General features: G+C 33.8%; 1 protein-coding gene across 1 annotated transcript; it reads left to right on the forward strand.

Moving 5' to 3' along the window:
* The first annotated feature begins 958 nt into the window (after positions 1-958).
* LOC123554665 (multiple epidermal growth factor-like domains protein 10) lies at positions 959-18,452 on the forward strand. The gene is made up of 5 exons (XM_053547925.1): positions 959-1,076; positions 5,944-7,605; positions 8,719-8,827; positions 13,792-13,865; positions 14,081-18,452. Exons 1-5 carry the CDS (start codon positions 1,028-1,030, stop codon positions 14,272-14,274), a joined length of 2,088 nt encoding a protein of 695 aa, XP_053403900.1. The 5' UTR covers positions 959-1,027; the 3' UTR covers positions 14,275-18,452.
* The last annotated feature ends 821 nt before the right edge of the window (positions 18,453-19,273 follow it).

The raw sequence follows: 19,273 nt of genomic DNA on the forward strand, positions 1-19,273 counted from the left end.
TTTGATTATATCATTTAATTTTTACGCTATCGTATTTTGTTTCATGTTTTGATCTGCTTATCTTTAATTTGAAACGCTGTGTATCTTATTACCGTAATGTCATTTTCGTATTACCATTATTTTCTTATTGAACATTATTTGAATGTTTTTATAAAGCACTTTTGAACGTATTTTTATACGAAGAGTGCTATATAAATGTTGTATATATTATTAATAATAATAATAATAATAATAATAATAGTCTCTATTATATTATGGTATTTGTAACATGTATAAATGTTCAGTTCTGCTCAACCTGGGGCTAGAGGGCGTGGACGGTAGAATGCATTCGCACAACCGTCCACGAACAGGCTCAATCAAATCGAGCCTGCAACCGTATTTCTAGACCAACCTATGGTTTTCCAATTGATCTTTTTGATAAGGGATTCCCAATATATATGTGTTTTTATGATTTACAGAGAAATACATGACTATATCAATCAATTAAATATATTTTACATTAACAGAGAAAAATATCTATTAAAAAATAATATTCTGACTCATCAACAGCTATTACGTTTTCTAGTGAGAAATGTTGTTGGTTTTTGTTGGTTTTTTTTTTTTCAGTATATTATATAGTTTGAATAAAACTGATTATGACAAGTCTGAAGCTGTCGTTGCCCGGAATGTATACCCTTTGATTAAGCAGATGACAAGAATACCAAATATAAAGCGAAGAAAAAGTTTCAGATTTAGTACATGTGTAGCAGGTACATTAGTCTTTATAGATATGTCTTCCTTGAATAATTTTCAACAATAATTATTTAGGCTTTCCTCTATGGGTTCATAGATAAATAGGATTTTGTTATTGTTTACTCGCTGTTGGATTGTCGCCAAGCTTAGCAATATATTAAATATTGTTTGATATTTTGATGTTTATTCATTAGTGCATGGCAATATAAATATCCTTGTTGAAAAGGTTCATATTTAAAAGGGTTATATTAGCGTAAGAAATAGCAAGTTTTATTCGGTCAATGACGTGGTGAAAATGGAAAACGGATTGATTTTTGTAATTGTTGCTGTTTGCCTGAGCTGTGGTATGTTTTACTTTGTATCTCTATTGCATTACTCTTAAGAGTGTTGCTTTTGTTTAGTTTTACGTCACAACGACACAATTATGTGTCATATGGCGACTATCCAACTTTTCATAGCGCAATAAGAACCCAGTTGCTCCTACAAGCATAATCCTAACAGGCATGGGCGGGAATGTGGGCTGAACCACCAACCTTCCACAGAGCAGTTTGATTGATAATTAAGCTATATAAAATAAAATTTTATGAAAAGTTATATTGCATCTTAACAAACTGTCTTACACAATAAATTTTTTGTTTTTGTCGCAGGGTGAAATAAATGTGCAGTTAGTAAGGGGCTCGAACCCGGGAACCCAAGTGCTCTACAAACTGAGCTAACCTGACTTTCCCCTAAAATGACCAGGTTCGTACCGCTACATTCACCCCACAACTTAGAAATTCGTCCTCGAAGTCTGAATGTACAAAGTATCTCAAGCATACCACGGACGAACGTTGGTCATCAAATGTCGCAGGATGAGAAAAAGTACAGTCAGTCCGGGGCTCGAAATTAGGAGCCCTCCCATACAAGCTCACCGGCTGCCTGACACTAATTCTGCCATAACGTGAGCAACATTTCACGTTTACCTATGTGATTGTAACTAACAATTCCATATAATCGGGTAAAATCTGTACAAACGTCAGCAGCTGAAAATGTATATGTTCATGTTAAACGACTAGGCATGTTCATTTAACGAGTGACCAGTATATTACAGACAACACTTTCACGTTTCACTTTTAAATTTGACGTTGACTGGCATCAGTCGTTAGAGTCCAAGTTAAATAAATTCCACGGTTATAAAGTCCTAATGTGTCTAATGGCACTTTGTAACAAATGTTACATTGTCCCTTATCTATCAATATAAGCCTGTGTCATTGACGCTATGCTTGTGATTGGTCAATTCTGAGCACTAAGTTCTAATTAGAGGCACTTAGTCATAATTAGGAGATATTAAGTCCTAATAAGGAGATGCTAAGGGCTTATAAGGATATAGAACACAATGCTTCTATAAGAAGTGCATTGAATCACTAAATCCAAAGACTAATTACAAAGCAATTAACAAGATACCAAGACATTGTAGATGAAATGTAAGGTCACGATTGGCAACTTTATGGATTTCCTATCCCAACGAATAAGTACTATTACCATGTAACTACTTTAACAAAAACTACAGATGATATCAACGATAAATGAAGTACAAACTGAATACTTTTAACGAAATGGTATCGTGAAAAAAATAAAAACAACACAAATCATCTCTTACTTGTCAACACTATAAAAGCAATCGCAAAAAGAGACTGCACACCCTAGAGCCTCATATTGTATTTTTATTCAACGTGACTATTATATTCAAATCTATAAGGACAATAGCCTAATATTCTTAGACCCACCGGCCACGTATATGCCTGTTTTAAGCAATAGTATAAAAATTAATACGCCGCTAAAATATGTTGTTAACACACAGTTGTACATGCAGTTTGTTGATTTGTAACTGAAATGATTCTTTAAACTCAAAATCAGTATTACATTAATTTTAAAGAGGAAAAACTAAGACTTACTTTATGTCTTGTATCTGACCTTGTTGAACTCGTTTATAAAAACCATTGCATAATTATCTTTTCTTTAATTCCGGCAAAATTTGATTTCTTCACTGGACTAATAAGGGAAAATATTAATTTCACCCTTCTATTTTGCCCTTTATTTAGAATTGAATCAAGATAGGAAAAAAATAAAACTCGGCTCCAATGGTGGCAAGTCATTCAACTTTAGCGTGCCATGAATAGGTTATAAATTTTCAACATTACATAAACTTCATCATAAGACACTTACATGTACAAATAAGAATAGCAGCTTGTTTAATGATATTTGTGAAAGTTTCCTTCTAATTACATGTAAGTAGGTGTGTTCAAACAGTCAAATGCCAATGACGACATTTACCACTGTATAGTGAAGAAGCAAACATATGATACAAATGTACTTGCGTTATTCAATTTGTAACGCATCGACCGCAAGTAACATTGCCCAGAGTGGTAGGCACTTGGCACCTTAAACATTGATCGAATGAATGTGTGTCTTATATACGGATAATAACAAATAAAAGATCCCGATCATTATCAAGAATTACAAGCGAATTCAATTTTCCGAATAATTTGTATCTTATTGTTAACATTTACTTTTGCATCAGTACCCACCGAAAACGTAAATCAACAGAAAAGAAATGATGACTACTAGTGAAGAATTGTCCTAATTAGTGTTTCCATTGAATGGAGCGTCGATATTGATTTTTTTCCTTTATAGTACGTACGTAAGTATTTCAAAAGGTCATAATTAAATGCCGCCTAAGACATACCTTCACGATTACGAGCTGACCGACCATATTGCAAAAGATGCATTTATAAGGTTTGAAAAAATTTAGAACCAATCAAGAAATTGGATTTTAAATTACTTTGACCTACTTTATCAAATACAAACCAAAATGATTTCTTTTATTATTTTTTATATTTTCATTTCCAAGTTATAACTGGCAAACATGAACGTAGAAATCCAACTGCATTTTATCGTTTATTTGTTACTTTAAAGAAAAACATTCAGGGTAAATGTTGAGCAATCGCATTTAGAATGTCGAAAATATCATTTAAAGAACATTGAGGATCCTTTCAAAGCGCTTGAACTCTGATCAGTTGTATCGCCTTATATCATTTCTTATAACTATTTCTCTTTTGAGAGATTATTTCAATTACTATTTAAGATGCTTTTTGGTGGTTTTCTGTCCCTTCCTAAGTGTTTTATATTCAAACCAAACATGTAAGCACATCAGTAAACTGTACTACAACACTAGACTGTGTGCTTTGATGTCATTTCAAACATCTATGAAAATGTTGACGAATAATTGTATTATTTGCTATCTCAAAAGCAAGGCCAATAACACAAATAGAATTTATAAAACAATCTGTTAGAAGCAGTGTGAAACCGAGCAAAATAGAAGTAGATTCGGTTTAACTGAGACTAATGATGAGAGACTGTAAAACGCGTTCGCTACCATCAGGTTAGGCGAGCAACACTCCAAGCGTTAAATCAACTTAATTTACCAGTTTGTATATAGTTAAACGTACACAGATAAATTATATTTATTTTCATTCCTTTTGAATATTGTAATAACTGCACCAAAATATCACATTTCAACAAGCGCAGATCGTTTTACCCATCCAAAAACGCAAAATTGTCAGCGTAAAGACGAAGTTGCATACTTGCCTTCCATGTTAATAAATTTGTTGAACGCATAACAAAAACAAAGTAAAACTTATGTTAAATGCATATACCCTAAGAATATATAGTTTCTAATGGTGGATAACATGTTAATGCTTTGTTTGCAGCTGTTGCCAATAATTTGGTAAGTCATTTCCTTTTCGGTGCGTGTCATAAAAGTATCCTGAATAGTTTTACTTAAAGTATGATTGCGTTTAGCAACGCCGTAGCTTTTTAAAAATCCCGATCATAAAGATTTTGTAAAAACATTTGTGGAAACAAATGGAAAACGGCCATGCTAAAATGATTTACCTTAGTATTAATTTTGATACTAAAGGATTTAAGAGTCGTAAAGGAACCATCTGGGGAGTCATCATGTCGAGACGCATAATGGTGTATCTGTAGAAAAAAAATAGACTAGAAGTTGTATTTTGTGAAGTTAAACTCAACTTTAGTATGTATGAGTGGTAATACCAGGTAGCAGCACTGATAATTATTTTGAGGTAATTCTGTAGTATAACAAATGTGATAGAGAAACAACTAACACTAAGAAGATACAAGACCCTAACTTTTCCTCTTTATTTTATGTCAATCTGGGATAATAACAGAAAGACGTATACTCTGAAATAAGTCTAGCAATGTGTGGAGGCTCTGTGAAAAGTATCCATTTTGTATAGAATATATGGGGAATAAGATTTGGGTACGAATTAGGTAAGACTTAGTTAAGACTTAAAATGATTTAATGTAGCCACACAATCTTATTACAATATTTATAATTCAGAGATGAATAAGAAGTGGCGCACCGTGAAATAATGGCTTTTAGCTGACTTGTTTCAGATGTGTGTATCTAATTTGAAGAAATTGCAATATTTGTATTGAAATTCCGTTACTTCTTGTAGTATTGTTGAGCTTCAGAGGCCATGGCACACTACAGAACTGGTATAACTCGATGCCCTCCAGTGTTGTCTGTTTGTTTATGTAAGTTAGTCATTTGTGTGTGTGTGTGTGTGCGCGCGCGCGTGTGTATGTGCGCGTGCTCTTGCGTGTGCGTGTGTGTGCGTGTGTTTGTACGTCAGTATCTGCGCTGCTGTGGTTAACGTTATAGGGTAACTGTGATTCAGGAACGAAACATTCCCTTTTGAATATTCATCCTTGTTCCAGTTTCCAATTCAATCCTCCCCTTTTTCTATATTTTGCATAAATTGAAAATTAAAATGTACTTGTTAGATTGCTGAAGCAACCCGTCTGTAATAATTTCCGTTACAGTTTTTTTTTGTTGTGTGCCTACTTTGCAAATACGTGGCTCTGTGGCTGTGTTTTTGCCGTTCAGTGCTTCTGAGAAATCTACCCTTACATTTTATCAATTACAGTCATGGATGTAAGTTAAAAGTACATTCAAAAATATTAACAACCACTTTTAACAGAGTTCCGTTTCAGAAACTTTACAGAATTTGGCATATAAGTAGTTAAGACAATTGATGAATTTGGTATTCATGTAAATAGTATTTTCCTAAAACTATTTACCAGATATACCTGTACATAAATAATAAGTAATTCAAATGCATACTGAATATGATATTCACTTTTTAGGTCATTTATTGGCAAGTCAAAACTTGAGTTGTGCTCGAGGGTACTGGGGAGCAGATTGCGAAAATAGATGTTCCGAAGGATGCACTGACATCGGATGTGACAAAGTTACCGGCTCTTGTTTTGAATGCCGCTCAGGATATCATGGGAAACATTGTGATATTGCGTGTCGTCATGCTCATTGTGTATGTGATCGTTTAAATGTGAATTGCACATCCTGTTACAATGGCTGGTATGGTGATATTTGCAATTTGCCATGTTACAACAATTGTGTCACGTGTTCAAAAACAACGGGCGTGTGTAACACATGTAATTATGGCTGGTATGGGACCAACTGTAGCATACAGTGTTCAAAGGGATGCAGATTTAGATCTTGTTCAATGTCAACCGGATACTGTTCACGTTGTAAAGTAGGCTGGTTTGGGTCAAACTGCGAAAAACAATGTCCATCAAACTGTCATAATGGCTGTCATAAAACTTCCGGTGACTGCAGTTACTGCAACTCTGGGTTTTGGGGTTCTCAATGTTCAAGTGTTTGCCCGTCGAATTGTGAAATTTGTGATAAATCTGATGGAACATGTTTGTTTTGTCCTAGCGGATTTTGGGGTAGTAACTGCTCGCAAACGTGCAGTACTAACAATTGCAAAATGTGTGATAAAAACACAGGTAGTTGTAAATATTGCATCTCTGGTTTTTGGGGACCGACATGTAACTATTTATGCAGTAACTGCTCAACTGGAAACTGTGACATTTCCTCCGGCGTTTGTGAGACCTGTCCCACTGGATTTGCAGGTGAACTTTGCAATATTAGTTGTGATGTTTCAACCTGTCAAATTTGGAAATGTGACAAAAAGCAAGGATTTTCGTGTTCAATATGTAATAACGGATTTTGGGGAACGTTTTGTGAGAAACAATGCAGTATGAATAACAAATGTAGTTACTGCGACAAAAGTACGGGAAAATGTTGGTCTTGTCATTTTGGATTTTGGGGAACATTTTGCGAGAAAAAATGTAAGGAAAATAACTGTAGATATTGTGACATCAACGACGGAAAATGTCGTTCGTGTGAAAGTGGATATTGGGGAAAAGGTTGCGAGAAGAAATGCAATAAAATCTGCGAAAATTCTTGTAGAAAAGATACAGGAATATGTTATTCTTGCAAAGCCGGATTATGGGGAACATTTTGTGACAAGAAATGTCTGACAGCAGACAAGTGTCTTTATTGCGGCAAAACCAATGGAAAATGCGAAACGTGCGTAAATGGTTTCTGGGGAAGTTCGTGTGAAAAGAATTGCGCCTCAAACTGTATAGGACTCTGTGATAAAGAGACAGGAACATGTTTATCATGTAAACCTGGATTTATGGGTTTCAATTGTGAAACCGCATGTGAAAATGACAACTGTGAATTTTGTTATGGTGACAGTCGTTCATGTAGTAAATGCCGAGCCGGATTCTGGGGCCAAAACTGCGACATTCAGTGCAAGTCTAAACGATGCATTGAATGTCATATTGATGAAGGACGCTGTACCCTTTGTGAGGACGGTTTCTGGGGGACATACTGTCATTTAAGATGCTATGAAGAGTGTGAATGCTGCAACAACACTTCCGGTACTTGTTTTCAAGGTCATTACTGCTCGGGAACAAATAAGATGTACAAAACTACAGGTATTCTTTTAAGAATTTTCTGAAAAACGTACCAAAGCAAAACCACTGGCACAATACCAGAAAGAAAATACCTGTGTTATGTACATGGTGTACCCTACCCCTAGGTATCATATAAGAACCATGGTCATGTACAGGAAAGTGCACTACCTCATTTCAATTGTACATGTCAATTGTCACCTAAAACGCGCAGTTCGGTGAATGGGTACCCAGTATATTGAACAAGTGGTAATTTATCTTACATCGTGTTCCAGTCACTTTGTCTCAATATTTCATATTGCAGATATATTCCATATTATTACTTCCCTAATGAACATTCGGTCTAGAGGTCACAGCAGTGTGCACATGTTAGTCGAAATGTAAACAAACAAAAACAGAATGCAAAATATTCACAGTTTTACAATAAAACTCGAAATGATGAATGATATTAATCTTATATATGATTTTGAATTTGAAGTCATACATTTGTATACATCTGTACTGTTAACTTAATTTATGTCGCATATTTATGCTGCACATTTACATATAAGCGTACACGTGTAGTTAGACAACGACTGACATACATTTTCACATCAGCCAATCAGAATGGTTTTGTAATCTAGACCGGAACTTCACTAGGGAAGTTCAACGAAGTTTTTGTGAAACGCTGAAAAACTGTAAACTAAGCGTTGTTTCTCTCAAGTAAGAAATATTGAAAAATTGTTACAGGTTCACAGTGAAAGATAAATTACATCTTGTTCATTATCAATAGTACACATTAACCGAACTTCGCGTTTTAGGTATGAAATGCGAAACTGAAATGGGTAAGTATATTTTCTCGTTCATGACCATGGTTCTTATATGATACCTAGGGGTATGGTATAATATGTACAGAGGCATTTTTTCTTTCTGGTCTGGTGCCAGTGAGCAAAACTACGTATAGCAATATTATATCAGTCTAAACAAAAAGAAAATGGATTAGTTATGGTATAAAGAGATTAGAGAAAGAATTCTGTTATTAGATGCTTCAAATTTTTTATTGAAGTCACATGAGAAAATTAGTACTACATATTAGTATGTAATCGATATCATATTTCTTACAGCTATGTTTTTACTTTTTTTATTTTCATTATCCAGTGGTACCTGCACAGACAAATACCACCATAGTTGCAGTTGGTATTGCATTAATTGGCTGCTCGGTACTAGTGCTTCTCATAGCCATGTGTGTTCTTTGTTTCATTATACGGTAAATAATTTTCAATTGCATCTAAATATAACCTTAAACATACCAATTACTTACACAAATGTACGACAAAACCAACATAAGTGGATGAAATTATGTATTCAAAGTGTTTTTGTAGATTTGTTAAATAGTACATGTTTAAGAACAAATATTGCTTAATGCACTAATTATCCAAGTCTTCATACGTTCCTTCGCTAGTTTCTGATTTTTTTTTTAAAAGTCTTAAAGTATGAACTTTCGCACACTTGTTGACAAATTTATTTACTTAGAAGAAGATAATGAAACTTAAAGAAACAAATTAAAAAGCAAAGACTATGTTTTGTGTTATCCAAAGAGCAAAACTATAATTTGCATACGGATATGGATTTGTTGATACAGGGTTGTTAGTGATTACGTTTAGGAATTTGTTGATCTGTCACTCCTCAAAATTAAGGCCCAACAAATCAAAAAAAAAAATACTTTCTTTTATTTTGTATTTTTAAAATTTACCAATTCATACATTTATTGCATTATTTTATTTTTAAAAATACATTGCCTCATAATATAAACTAATGAAATCACATTACTCGATTTGAGTTTTAATAAGCCGTTAGCGAAACATGTTTTAGATGTGCGAGAAATGCTTATGGAGATTACTTTATCGGTATATAATAAAATACTTCCTTAGCCAGTGTAGTTTAAGCACAAAATGTACCAACGTTTGTAAAACGTATAACGAAATACGCTGCTTATTAGCATAAAGCGTAATTTATAGGCTTTGAGACTGCAAAATTATCTTTTCTAACAGGATATAACACAGACAATACATGTAAATGTTTTGGAGGTTTTGAAACTTCGCAATTTCTCCCTTTCAAAGAAGAAACTGGTTTATTAGGCCATACCAAATTAATTAATAGTTCTTCGGAAAATTTTCAAACAAATGGGAGCGAGCGAGCGAATTTTTTCTCAATTTTGATTTTTCAGAGGCGGGTAGCTTTTATATGGAGCGAGCGGGTATTTTTTTTTTTTGGCAGTTATAATTATACATGAAGTTAACATTTCTATAAGAATAACACAGAACTTAAACATTTACAGTGTGACTAACAGAGGAGATAGCTTTTCTATATGTTTTAAAGACTACGTGAATGGTTTTGCAAATAAATTCTTGTTAAACTCACCGAATCACTTTGTTTTCATTTTCTATTTATAATTACTGAGGGATGAGTGTCTTATTTTTAATTTTGATTGTTCTGCATTAGTCTGAAGGCGTGCCCATTTAACGGCAGAGGATGAGGAGTATTTGAGATAAAACGGGCACCCAAGTGGAATAACATATCTTCTGAAACCCAGTTAGATGGCTTCGACACATGAGCAACTTGGTGCCCCTAGTGAAACTCCAAACGGTAGAGGTGAGGGGAAAGTGATAAATCACTTGACCAATGAGACCAAACGGAGTTGGGCACACAAATGCTTCGACATTGCTCAAATCCCATTGGAATAATTTCTTAACAGATAAGGTTAGCTTAAGTTTTTGTGGTAGAGGTTCATTTCAGTCAAAAATGATAACAGACGGACAAAAAAATGATCCCAATATGGCCACTCTTAAAAGTGTTATTTGTTGTGGATTGATTGACCAAGAAATTTTGAGTTGGGAAGGTCTGTTTTTTTTTTCAGATTCTTCCTTTCAATCAATTCACAGCCAATTATTTAATATACAAACAGGGAAAATTTGGGTTACAATACGACAGAAATAATTGTTTATATCTACACTAATTATTTGAAATGTTAAACATTTTTTAAAAATGAATATATGCATTTTGATAGAATATCTGACTGCCCTACTAAAGAAGCTACGTTAAAGACGATTTGGGCCCGAGACAATTAATGTGATGGATCAGTCAGAATCTGTGAACAAACTTTTTTTAAGAAAGCACTGGCTTTGGCTCTAGATCTAAAATATTGAACTAAACAATTGATAACAAATGGTTTGAAAAAATGTCTGAACAATATTTCTATGTTTAATCCAAATATTTTCAATTGAAACCCCGTGGCCGTGCACGTCTTACAAGTCGGGCTTTGTTCTTTTCACTGTATAATTTGAACGTGCCTTCTTCATCACCTACCGGCACATCGAAGACCATGTGTGGCACTAGCACAGACACTCCAGATTTTAAACAAATGATGCACAACACCATAATTCCTGACGTTTGGAGTTTGTGTCATCAGCTACATGTATTACGAACGCATGGATTCCGATTAGTATCACTTTGACGCATTAAATAAGCGATAAAACCTGTTTTACCGTTATCATTCCGGACCGCATACCGGTAATCAGAAGAAAAAAATTTTCGTCGATTTTTATGTACGTGCGGGTGTTTTTTTTTTTTTTCTTCTTCTTCTTTTTTCTCGGGAATGAAATCATTGATGCGGTAGTTCCGACGAACAACAAATCAATTTGGTATGGTCTTACTGATGACTGCAGAATGCATCATGTTCTTGTGTCAATAGGTATTAAATTACTAAAGTTACTGATTATGTACTTCCACTACAATCATGATTGTTTTCCATTTAAAACTACGTTGTTTCAAATTAAAGGTGATGCAGATTGCATCGTGTTTGTTTGTAGCTTGCTATTGAATTACTGAAGTTTTGAATAGGTAAGATCAAATTTCTGTTTACGAAAGCAGTCTTTTTTGTTTGTTGTTTTGTTGGAGTAGTGTTCATAACAACTGTTCTTAGGGAGATGAAAATCTAACACATAAAACATGATATTAATAGTGTGTTCTAGAAATCATCTTAGGTATTGTTTAGTGGTACTGTTAAATTGTTTGGAGTGTAGCTTACCTGTCACGTAGTGAAAATATGAGCTTTTGTGACCGCTCGATGTCCGTCGTGCGTTGTGTGTCAACATCTTGTAAAAAATCTTCTTCACTGTGCAGCTTAACACCAAACTTCACAGGAATGATCCTTGGGTAGTCCCCTTTCAAAATTGTCCAAGAATTTAATTCCATGCAAATCTCTGGTTGCTATGGCAACCAAAAGGAAAAGCTTTGAAAATCTTCTTGTCAGAAACTGGTAGTCGTATTTCAAAAATATTTTATGGAAATGATCTCTAGGTGACCCTCTACCCAATTTTGCCTTAACCATTCTGTTTCGGTAAAAGAACATTACTTATTTTCCCTATATAGCTATATTGTAAATTTCAAAAATCTTCTTCAAAACACTTGGCAGATTTATACTAAACTTCACGGAAATGATCCTGACGTGACCCCTATCAAAATTGCCAAATAATTGAAATCCATGCAGAACACTGGTTGCCATGGCAACCGAAAGAAAAAACTTTAAAAATCTTCTTGTCCAAAATCACAGTAGGAAGGGCTTTGATATTTGGTATGTGGCATTATCTAATGGTCCTCTACCAAGTTAGTTCAAATTATCCCCCTAGGGTCAAATATGGCACCGCACTGGGAGTCATGGTTTACATAGACATATATAAGGAAAAACTTTGAAAATCTTCTTGTCCAAAACCACATTGCATAGGGCTTTGATATTTTTATGTAACATCATCTTGTGATCCTTTACTGAGATTTTTCAAATTATCACCTAGGACTAAATATGGCCCGCCCCAGGGGTCGCATGGTTTATATAGACTTTTATAAAGAAAAACTTTGAAAATCTTCTTGTCTAAAACCGCAGGGCCTAGGGTATTGATATTTGGTATATAGCATCATCAAATAGTCCTCTAATAAGTTTGTTTACATTATCCCCCTAGGGTCAAATATTGCCCCGCCCCAGGGATCACATGGTTAATATAGACATATGTAGGGAAAAACTTTGAAAATCTTCTTTTCCAAAACCGCAGGGCCTAGGGTTTTGATATTTGATATGTAGCATCATCTATTGGTCCTTTACCAAGCTTGTTCAATTTATACTCCTAGGGTCATATACTACCCCGCCCAGACCCGGGTCACATGGTTTAAATAGACTTGTATAGGAAAAAAATTTACAAATCTACTTGTCTGAAACTGCAAGAACTTGCCCTTTGATGTTTAAATGTAGCATTACCTTGTGGTCCTCTACCAAGATTTTTCAAATTATTACCCTTTGGTGAAAAGAGGCCATTCCTGGGGGTCAATAATTTTACATAAATAGGAAAAACTTTAAAAATCTTTTAGTCTAAAACTAAAAGGCCTAAGTGTTTGATATTTGGTATGTTGCATTGCCTAGTGGTCCTCTATACCAAAAAAAATCAAATTATGCCCCTTAGTTGAAAATAGGCCCCACCCAGGGTGTCACAAGTTTTACAAAGACTTATATAGGAAAAAAATAAAAAATGCATGTATGTATCACTGCCTTGTTGATTTCTAACAAGATTGTTTGAATTATGCCGCTTGGGTGAAAAGAGGCCCCGCCCCGACCTACTTTCTTGTTTTTTTTTAAGATACAGTCTTGAAATTTTGGTGACATGCACAGTTTTGCACGCTGATCTTAAAACTGAGTTTCAGTGACCATGAATATGACTTACTGACCTACTTTTTTAATATTTTATCATCAGTTTGACATTTGATACATGTAGCTCATATTACTCAGGTGAGCGATCCAGGGTCACTATGATCCCCCTCTTGTTAAACGTTTCAGATTTGGTTGTTCTAAAATAGTTTTGGATATTGCTTAATCACCATTTGGATATGCTGCCTTCCTTTTAATTTTGCCAATGTACACTGTTGTGTGAACACACCTGCGTATGTCTGTAAATTGTATCTTTGTACTTATACCACGTGTGAATGTTGAGTTCTTCTCAACATTGTGCTAAATGGCGCGGACAGTTGTATCTATTTCAACTGCCGTCCATGTCCATGAACAGGCTCAGTCAAACCGAGCCTGCAACAATTTCACATTTGTCGTGTTGACAAAATAATTTTTAAATTTTTTTTTTCTATGATTGTCTAAAGTTATCACGAAACAATTCATTTCTTGTTGTTTCACAGTCGAAGCAAACAAAAGGCTGGTGCAGCTACATCAAAAGATAAAAATGTTGTACAACAGAGTGTCTCATATACAGGTACGACTAATGCCCATTATTTTTCACTTCTTGTTTTGTTTAGAAACGACCAATAAATGTACTATATTACAACTTGTTCTATATAGCCAACGTCTCTGATCACAAATATCTTTTGATGCCAAGTTATTTTATATTTGTAGCTTTGCTATATAAATAAATTGTTTTCTGTTTATTAAAATGAAAACTTCAATATAAATTTTTATCTTCATTTTAAGTGGATCGAAAGGGAAATGCCAAAACTGAGATATCTACGTTTCAAGCCGAAAAAGACAATCACACATATTGGACTCCGGAAACAAACAAGGGGTTTGCAGAAGAAGATTATGAAAACAAGCATAGTTTACGAAAGCCCATTATTAGACAGACACAGTCTGCGAAAACCCATAAGTTTCTGATGAGAAACTATTAGCTTCGATCAATTTCAGGAATATATATTCTGAGAACGAGTATCGTTCAATTGTTAAGCTGGACTGCTAGCAAAAAGACTCTAAGTATACATAATTCAATGTAAAATTCACACACATTATATTTTTTCACATGTTTCTTTCACATATGTATCTTCAAATATGTTCATTATTTTCATATTTAAAAGATTGTGGAAAAAACTTTTAAGCACGCATAGAATATTTACATCCCAAAATACGAGTCGATGAAATTAAGTACTGCATTTTTATCTATATGATTCTATTAATAAAACTGAACCAAAAGACGACTGATCGGCTGCGGCAAGTCGTCATCTAAGATAAGTGTATTTTACGGGACGTTTGAACATTCAGTGTTAAAATACCAGTAATTTTGCAATTTTATTGCTTTAGTGTTGGATTAATTTCAAAAACAATCAACATATGCAAAGTAAAAACGCTGTCCATGAAAGTAAAGTCAAAATATATTTTAAATTTTCTTTTGGTATGGAAACATTTAATTACATTGTATCTAAAGTACCTCTATAGAAAACGAAACAAGCAGACACGTAACTTCCGGTCACACTTTTGTTTTTGAATTCATGAAAACGTCGACCCTGTATGACAATTGTAAATATATACGTACACATATGATAAATAAATATATATTCTACCTCTCTTTATAATTAATGATCAATCTTTTACATAACTTTATCTATCTTCCTTTATGATGATTTAATTTTCAACAAACTGTGTCTATTAATCTTTTTGTGAGAAAACAGAATTCTAACCATTATTGGGGTTATAAAGTTGCAATGTTTTCATGGACTTTTTTTTTGTTTTACAAAAATGTATACCGAGATCATCCTCCATACAGTAATAAGCCCTTTCCTTACTTCCTCCTTAACGATAAGGAAGTGACATTTATATTTTAATGCAAATGACAGGAAAGGCACATTTAATGTTTTATAGGTGTCAAAATTGTTTGAATTTATCGTTGAAACCCTGATTCTGTTAAGGAAGTTTCCATTTACAATAACCTAATGTGAATTAATTTTGAATTAAAAATAATAGCATTTCGAAATTTTATAGACCAAAATAATCGAATAGTGAATAGATAATAGTTTTCATAAACAAGCATTGTTCATAATATTGTTACATGCGGTCAATGCCTTTATGCCACCAACCATCTGTAGTTTATGTTTTAAATTAACATACATTGTCTATTAACATTACTGTGCAATAGGTTTAAAATAAGACAGAATGCATGTATAGCTAAACACAGTATAAATATTTATTTCTAGTACAAAAAGACTAGCCAATGATTTTATATTTAACATACATGTATACTGATTGGATGTTTTAGGTTTTGCAACATTCTGCTACAAACTCCAAGTAGCGATTCTATTGTGCATATCTTGTGGGGAAGCAATTCAGCTGGTTTTCGGAAGGTTCTACCTTTGTGACCGACCGTGATGAAATAATGCACAGATGAGCACCTGGGGTCTTCCTCCACATCAAAGCTGGCAAGTTCCAATATGACCTAATTTTGTGTCGTCCGTTGTTATACCCTACAAATCTATTGTGCATGCACTCTGTTGTTTAAGTTTCGAATGGCATGTGTTTTATTGGTAAATCAAGTGAGCAGCAGGAAAACAAATATGATCTGTCGACGTCTCGAGAAAGAAAAAGTTACGCTAAATATAACACGTTTGTCATAATATTGAAGATTTTAATGGATGCAATTCAATCTGTCAATCTATATCCAAATCTGGATACCGAAAGACCATTCAGCAATTTACGCAATTTGAATTTGCGTTTGCAAATGTTAGGTGTTGCTTTCGTTAAATAGAAAAAGTTACGATTCGCGTGAGAAAACTTGAAATATTTTAGATGTGTGGGTAGATATATTTATCAAATAACCTATTAAAATGCAGATGCAGAAGTCATGCATTAAATTAGATATTGACAAAGATTTCAAAAATGATAACAACAAAAAACTAGTATATCCTTAATGTGTGAGTATTGCCTATGCAATCTTCACATTTTAGAGGATATTAAATAAACAAATGAATAAATAAATGATAATAACAGCTTAGCACACGGTTCGAATATGCGGATTGTTCACATGTATAGCAGTTTGGATTTAGGTTTGGATTACCCTAACAGGCACATTGTTAGGTCCTTTTGGCGATACGCAATATGCCTGCACGGGTCTTGGCAGTTGCACAATAAAATTTATCATATAATGACATAGCGTTTCAATGACTCAAATACTTTGAAACATAACTATATATCTATTGTGACTGTTAATTTAAGGTTGTTGTGTCCTAGAGTGTATTGTGTATAACAATTCACAGAACTCCTTTTTAAATTCTATGCCTGGCTTAATTCATTGTTATTTATAGGACTGGGACGATTCGATAACAGGTGAAACCGGTTTCAATTTTGCAAAACCGCTAATCGCTCTTAAACAATAAACATTACGAAACGTACTTAACCTTTTATATTTCTTTGACCAGAACATTGGCCCGCAGTATATTTCCACTAAAACGCATCTACTTGAACATAATCAATAGTCTTCGATTTACTTTTCGTGATATATCTAAAATAAAATATACCAAAACATGACATCAATTATCACACTGCTTCCAAACGATAAAGTCCGTAAGTTCCTAATAAAATCAGCTGCTGGAAGTATCTTTAAATGGTCATCAGTACAGAAAACAGCATTTCAAGTATGGCGGCCGATTAACCGGTTCGATTCGATTTCATACAAATGATTAACCGGTTTCAAAATTTTGAAATGGTCCCAGCCCTAGTTATTTATCCTTGTATCGACATAATTCACGAAAATTCTGCGAAATAGATATCAAACATGCTAAAATCTTAGATAAGATAATTAATGAATACTAGTACGGGCAAAGTATCGTGCCAGAGCTATCGAGCTATTGAAGCACCAGGGTAAAGTTACATAGAATTCAAAATATACAGGGATGCTCCAGTTGCAATTTAGACACTGTGACTATCCCTGGCAGCAAGCATGAGCGGTGTGATAAACTATGAATTTAAATAACTATCTTTGTATTATGTAGTACAAATGTGACAAACAAAATATATTAACGCTGGAATATAGATCTGGCAAGAGGACGCATTAAGTGCTGATTTTTTAAACATTATCAAGGAGAGACCCTAAAAACCCAATCCGCCTGGAGATGGAGACCCCTTCCCTCACCTACCCCACACTCGCAGCATCTCTACTTGGTTCGTAACTATACTGCTCATATCTGCCGTACAGTTCAAAGTCATGCAGGTACGTCCCTGACAGGAGTATTCTAATGAACATAGTTTTGATTATATATATATATATATATATATATAACAAAACATATGCACAACAACTGATGGAACTGATTTATTTTATCATAATTCTTCTTAAAAGCCAGGAAAATAACCCGTTTTATCGCAAAGCCCTTTCCTCAGTTAGAGAAAACTGAACACATGCTAAAAATGACATGATCTTAATTTGGTATAAAAATATTTACAATTTAGAAATTGAACTTCCTTATTACTGTTGAAAATGTATATATACACTCATCTGAATAATATTTTAACACAGAAAATCACTGTTCCTGTTTACTCTTGACTACTTTTATTAGACTGGTGTTTTTGGATGTTTACTTTATAGTGTGAAATTGTTTATGTAAGGGTTGATAAGAGGCAATATTTTAAGTTATTGTTTCTGAAAGTTGGCCAATTGCATTGTCACTTTCTGAGACTAGGCTCCAAATCTCAGTGCTAACTAACCTTGCATGCAGTCAGTTTAATTTCAACACTTTGATTAATATTATGTAAAATTTAATCCCTTCTTTTAATTGCATGGTTATCATATAAATCGGAAAATTACAGCGACTGTTTTAAAGAAAGCGTCAAAAGAAGAAGAAGAAATGACACTAACGAAGACGAAAAATGGTCTATATCTCAAACGCTACATAACCCATTAACGTAATCAAAGTGGTGCGTGTGTGGATCATAATGAAATGAAACTTAATAGAATAAATATATTAATGAATGATCTAACATACTTATCTAGTTATCAAATAAGTAAAGTGAGATATATTTATATCGCTTGATTTGTATACACTGTACTATAGCTTGTTTTGCAAATAAATACATAAACATATAATGGAGGAGTTATACGTATTAATTGATGCCTCATTTAAGCTCACATTTTATGGTGGAGACATAAACATTCTTTCCTAATATAAACATTATCATATGGTAATTAAATGCAGAGCTTCAATTCAATGTATGAGTTATGATTCATATTATTATGACATACAAGATATAATTATCTTTATCGTTATTCAATCGTTTACAATGTCTGTTAACGCCCATATAAGGGTCACACCTGACAGTTGTTCCATTACAATAACAGTTATCAGATGAATATTTTTATTTCTTTGAAGTTGGATTAGAAAAATGTATTATTGCCAATCTCTTACCAAGCTCGCCCTGACCAAAAATGTTTTCAAATGTTGCATATTCCCATTTAGACTTGCGTAAAAGCATACAAGTTGTACCTTTTATAGTATTCTAGAAAAGTTGACTAAGAAAATTTGTTCACGAAATGCAAAATTTTCTGAACGGAAATGGTCAATATTCTGACAAAGCACATCAATTCAAGTTGTGGTTACATGTACATGCATACTCACTCACCCACAGTTGATGAAATGAAAATTTACGTTCATAGCATTCGAGAAAAAAAAATCAGCCTAATAAAACTGACATCATCATCATAAATAAACTCAAATAAACAAAATTTTATTATGTTTGCCAATTTGTATGCTATCGAGCTGATGTACCTTGTCCTTTTTTTGTAATTTTTCTGGTATTTGAAATAATAGCACATTTAAAAGTCTCGAGATTTGGTCTGGTACCTATCTTTATATCTGTAGCTGGTACCTATCTTTATATCTGTAGATAGATTTTGGAGGTCATAAAAAT

The sequence above is a fragment of the Mercenaria mercenaria genome, chromosome 7 (assembly GCF_021730395.1).
Source record: "Mercenaria mercenaria strain notata chromosome 7, MADL_Memer_1, whole genome shotgun sequence".
NCBI lineage: Eukaryota > Metazoa > Mollusca > Bivalvia > Venerida > Veneridae > Mercenaria > Mercenaria mercenaria.

Excerpts from the sequence above, each read along its gene's own strand:
- LOC123554665 (XM_053547925.1), top strand. The coding sequence starts at position 1,028 with ATGGAAAACGGATTGATTTTTGTAATTGTTGCTGTTTGCCTGAGCTGT. Across the intron at positions 1,077-5,943 it reads TGCTGTTTGCCTGAGCTGTG|GTCATTTATTGGCAAGTCAA; the intron begins GTATGTTTTACT and ends TTCACTTTTTAG. Across the intron at positions 7,606-8,718 it reads TAAGATGTACAAAACTACAG|TGGTACCTGCACAGACAAAT; the intron begins GTATTCTTTTAA and ends TTCATTATCCAG.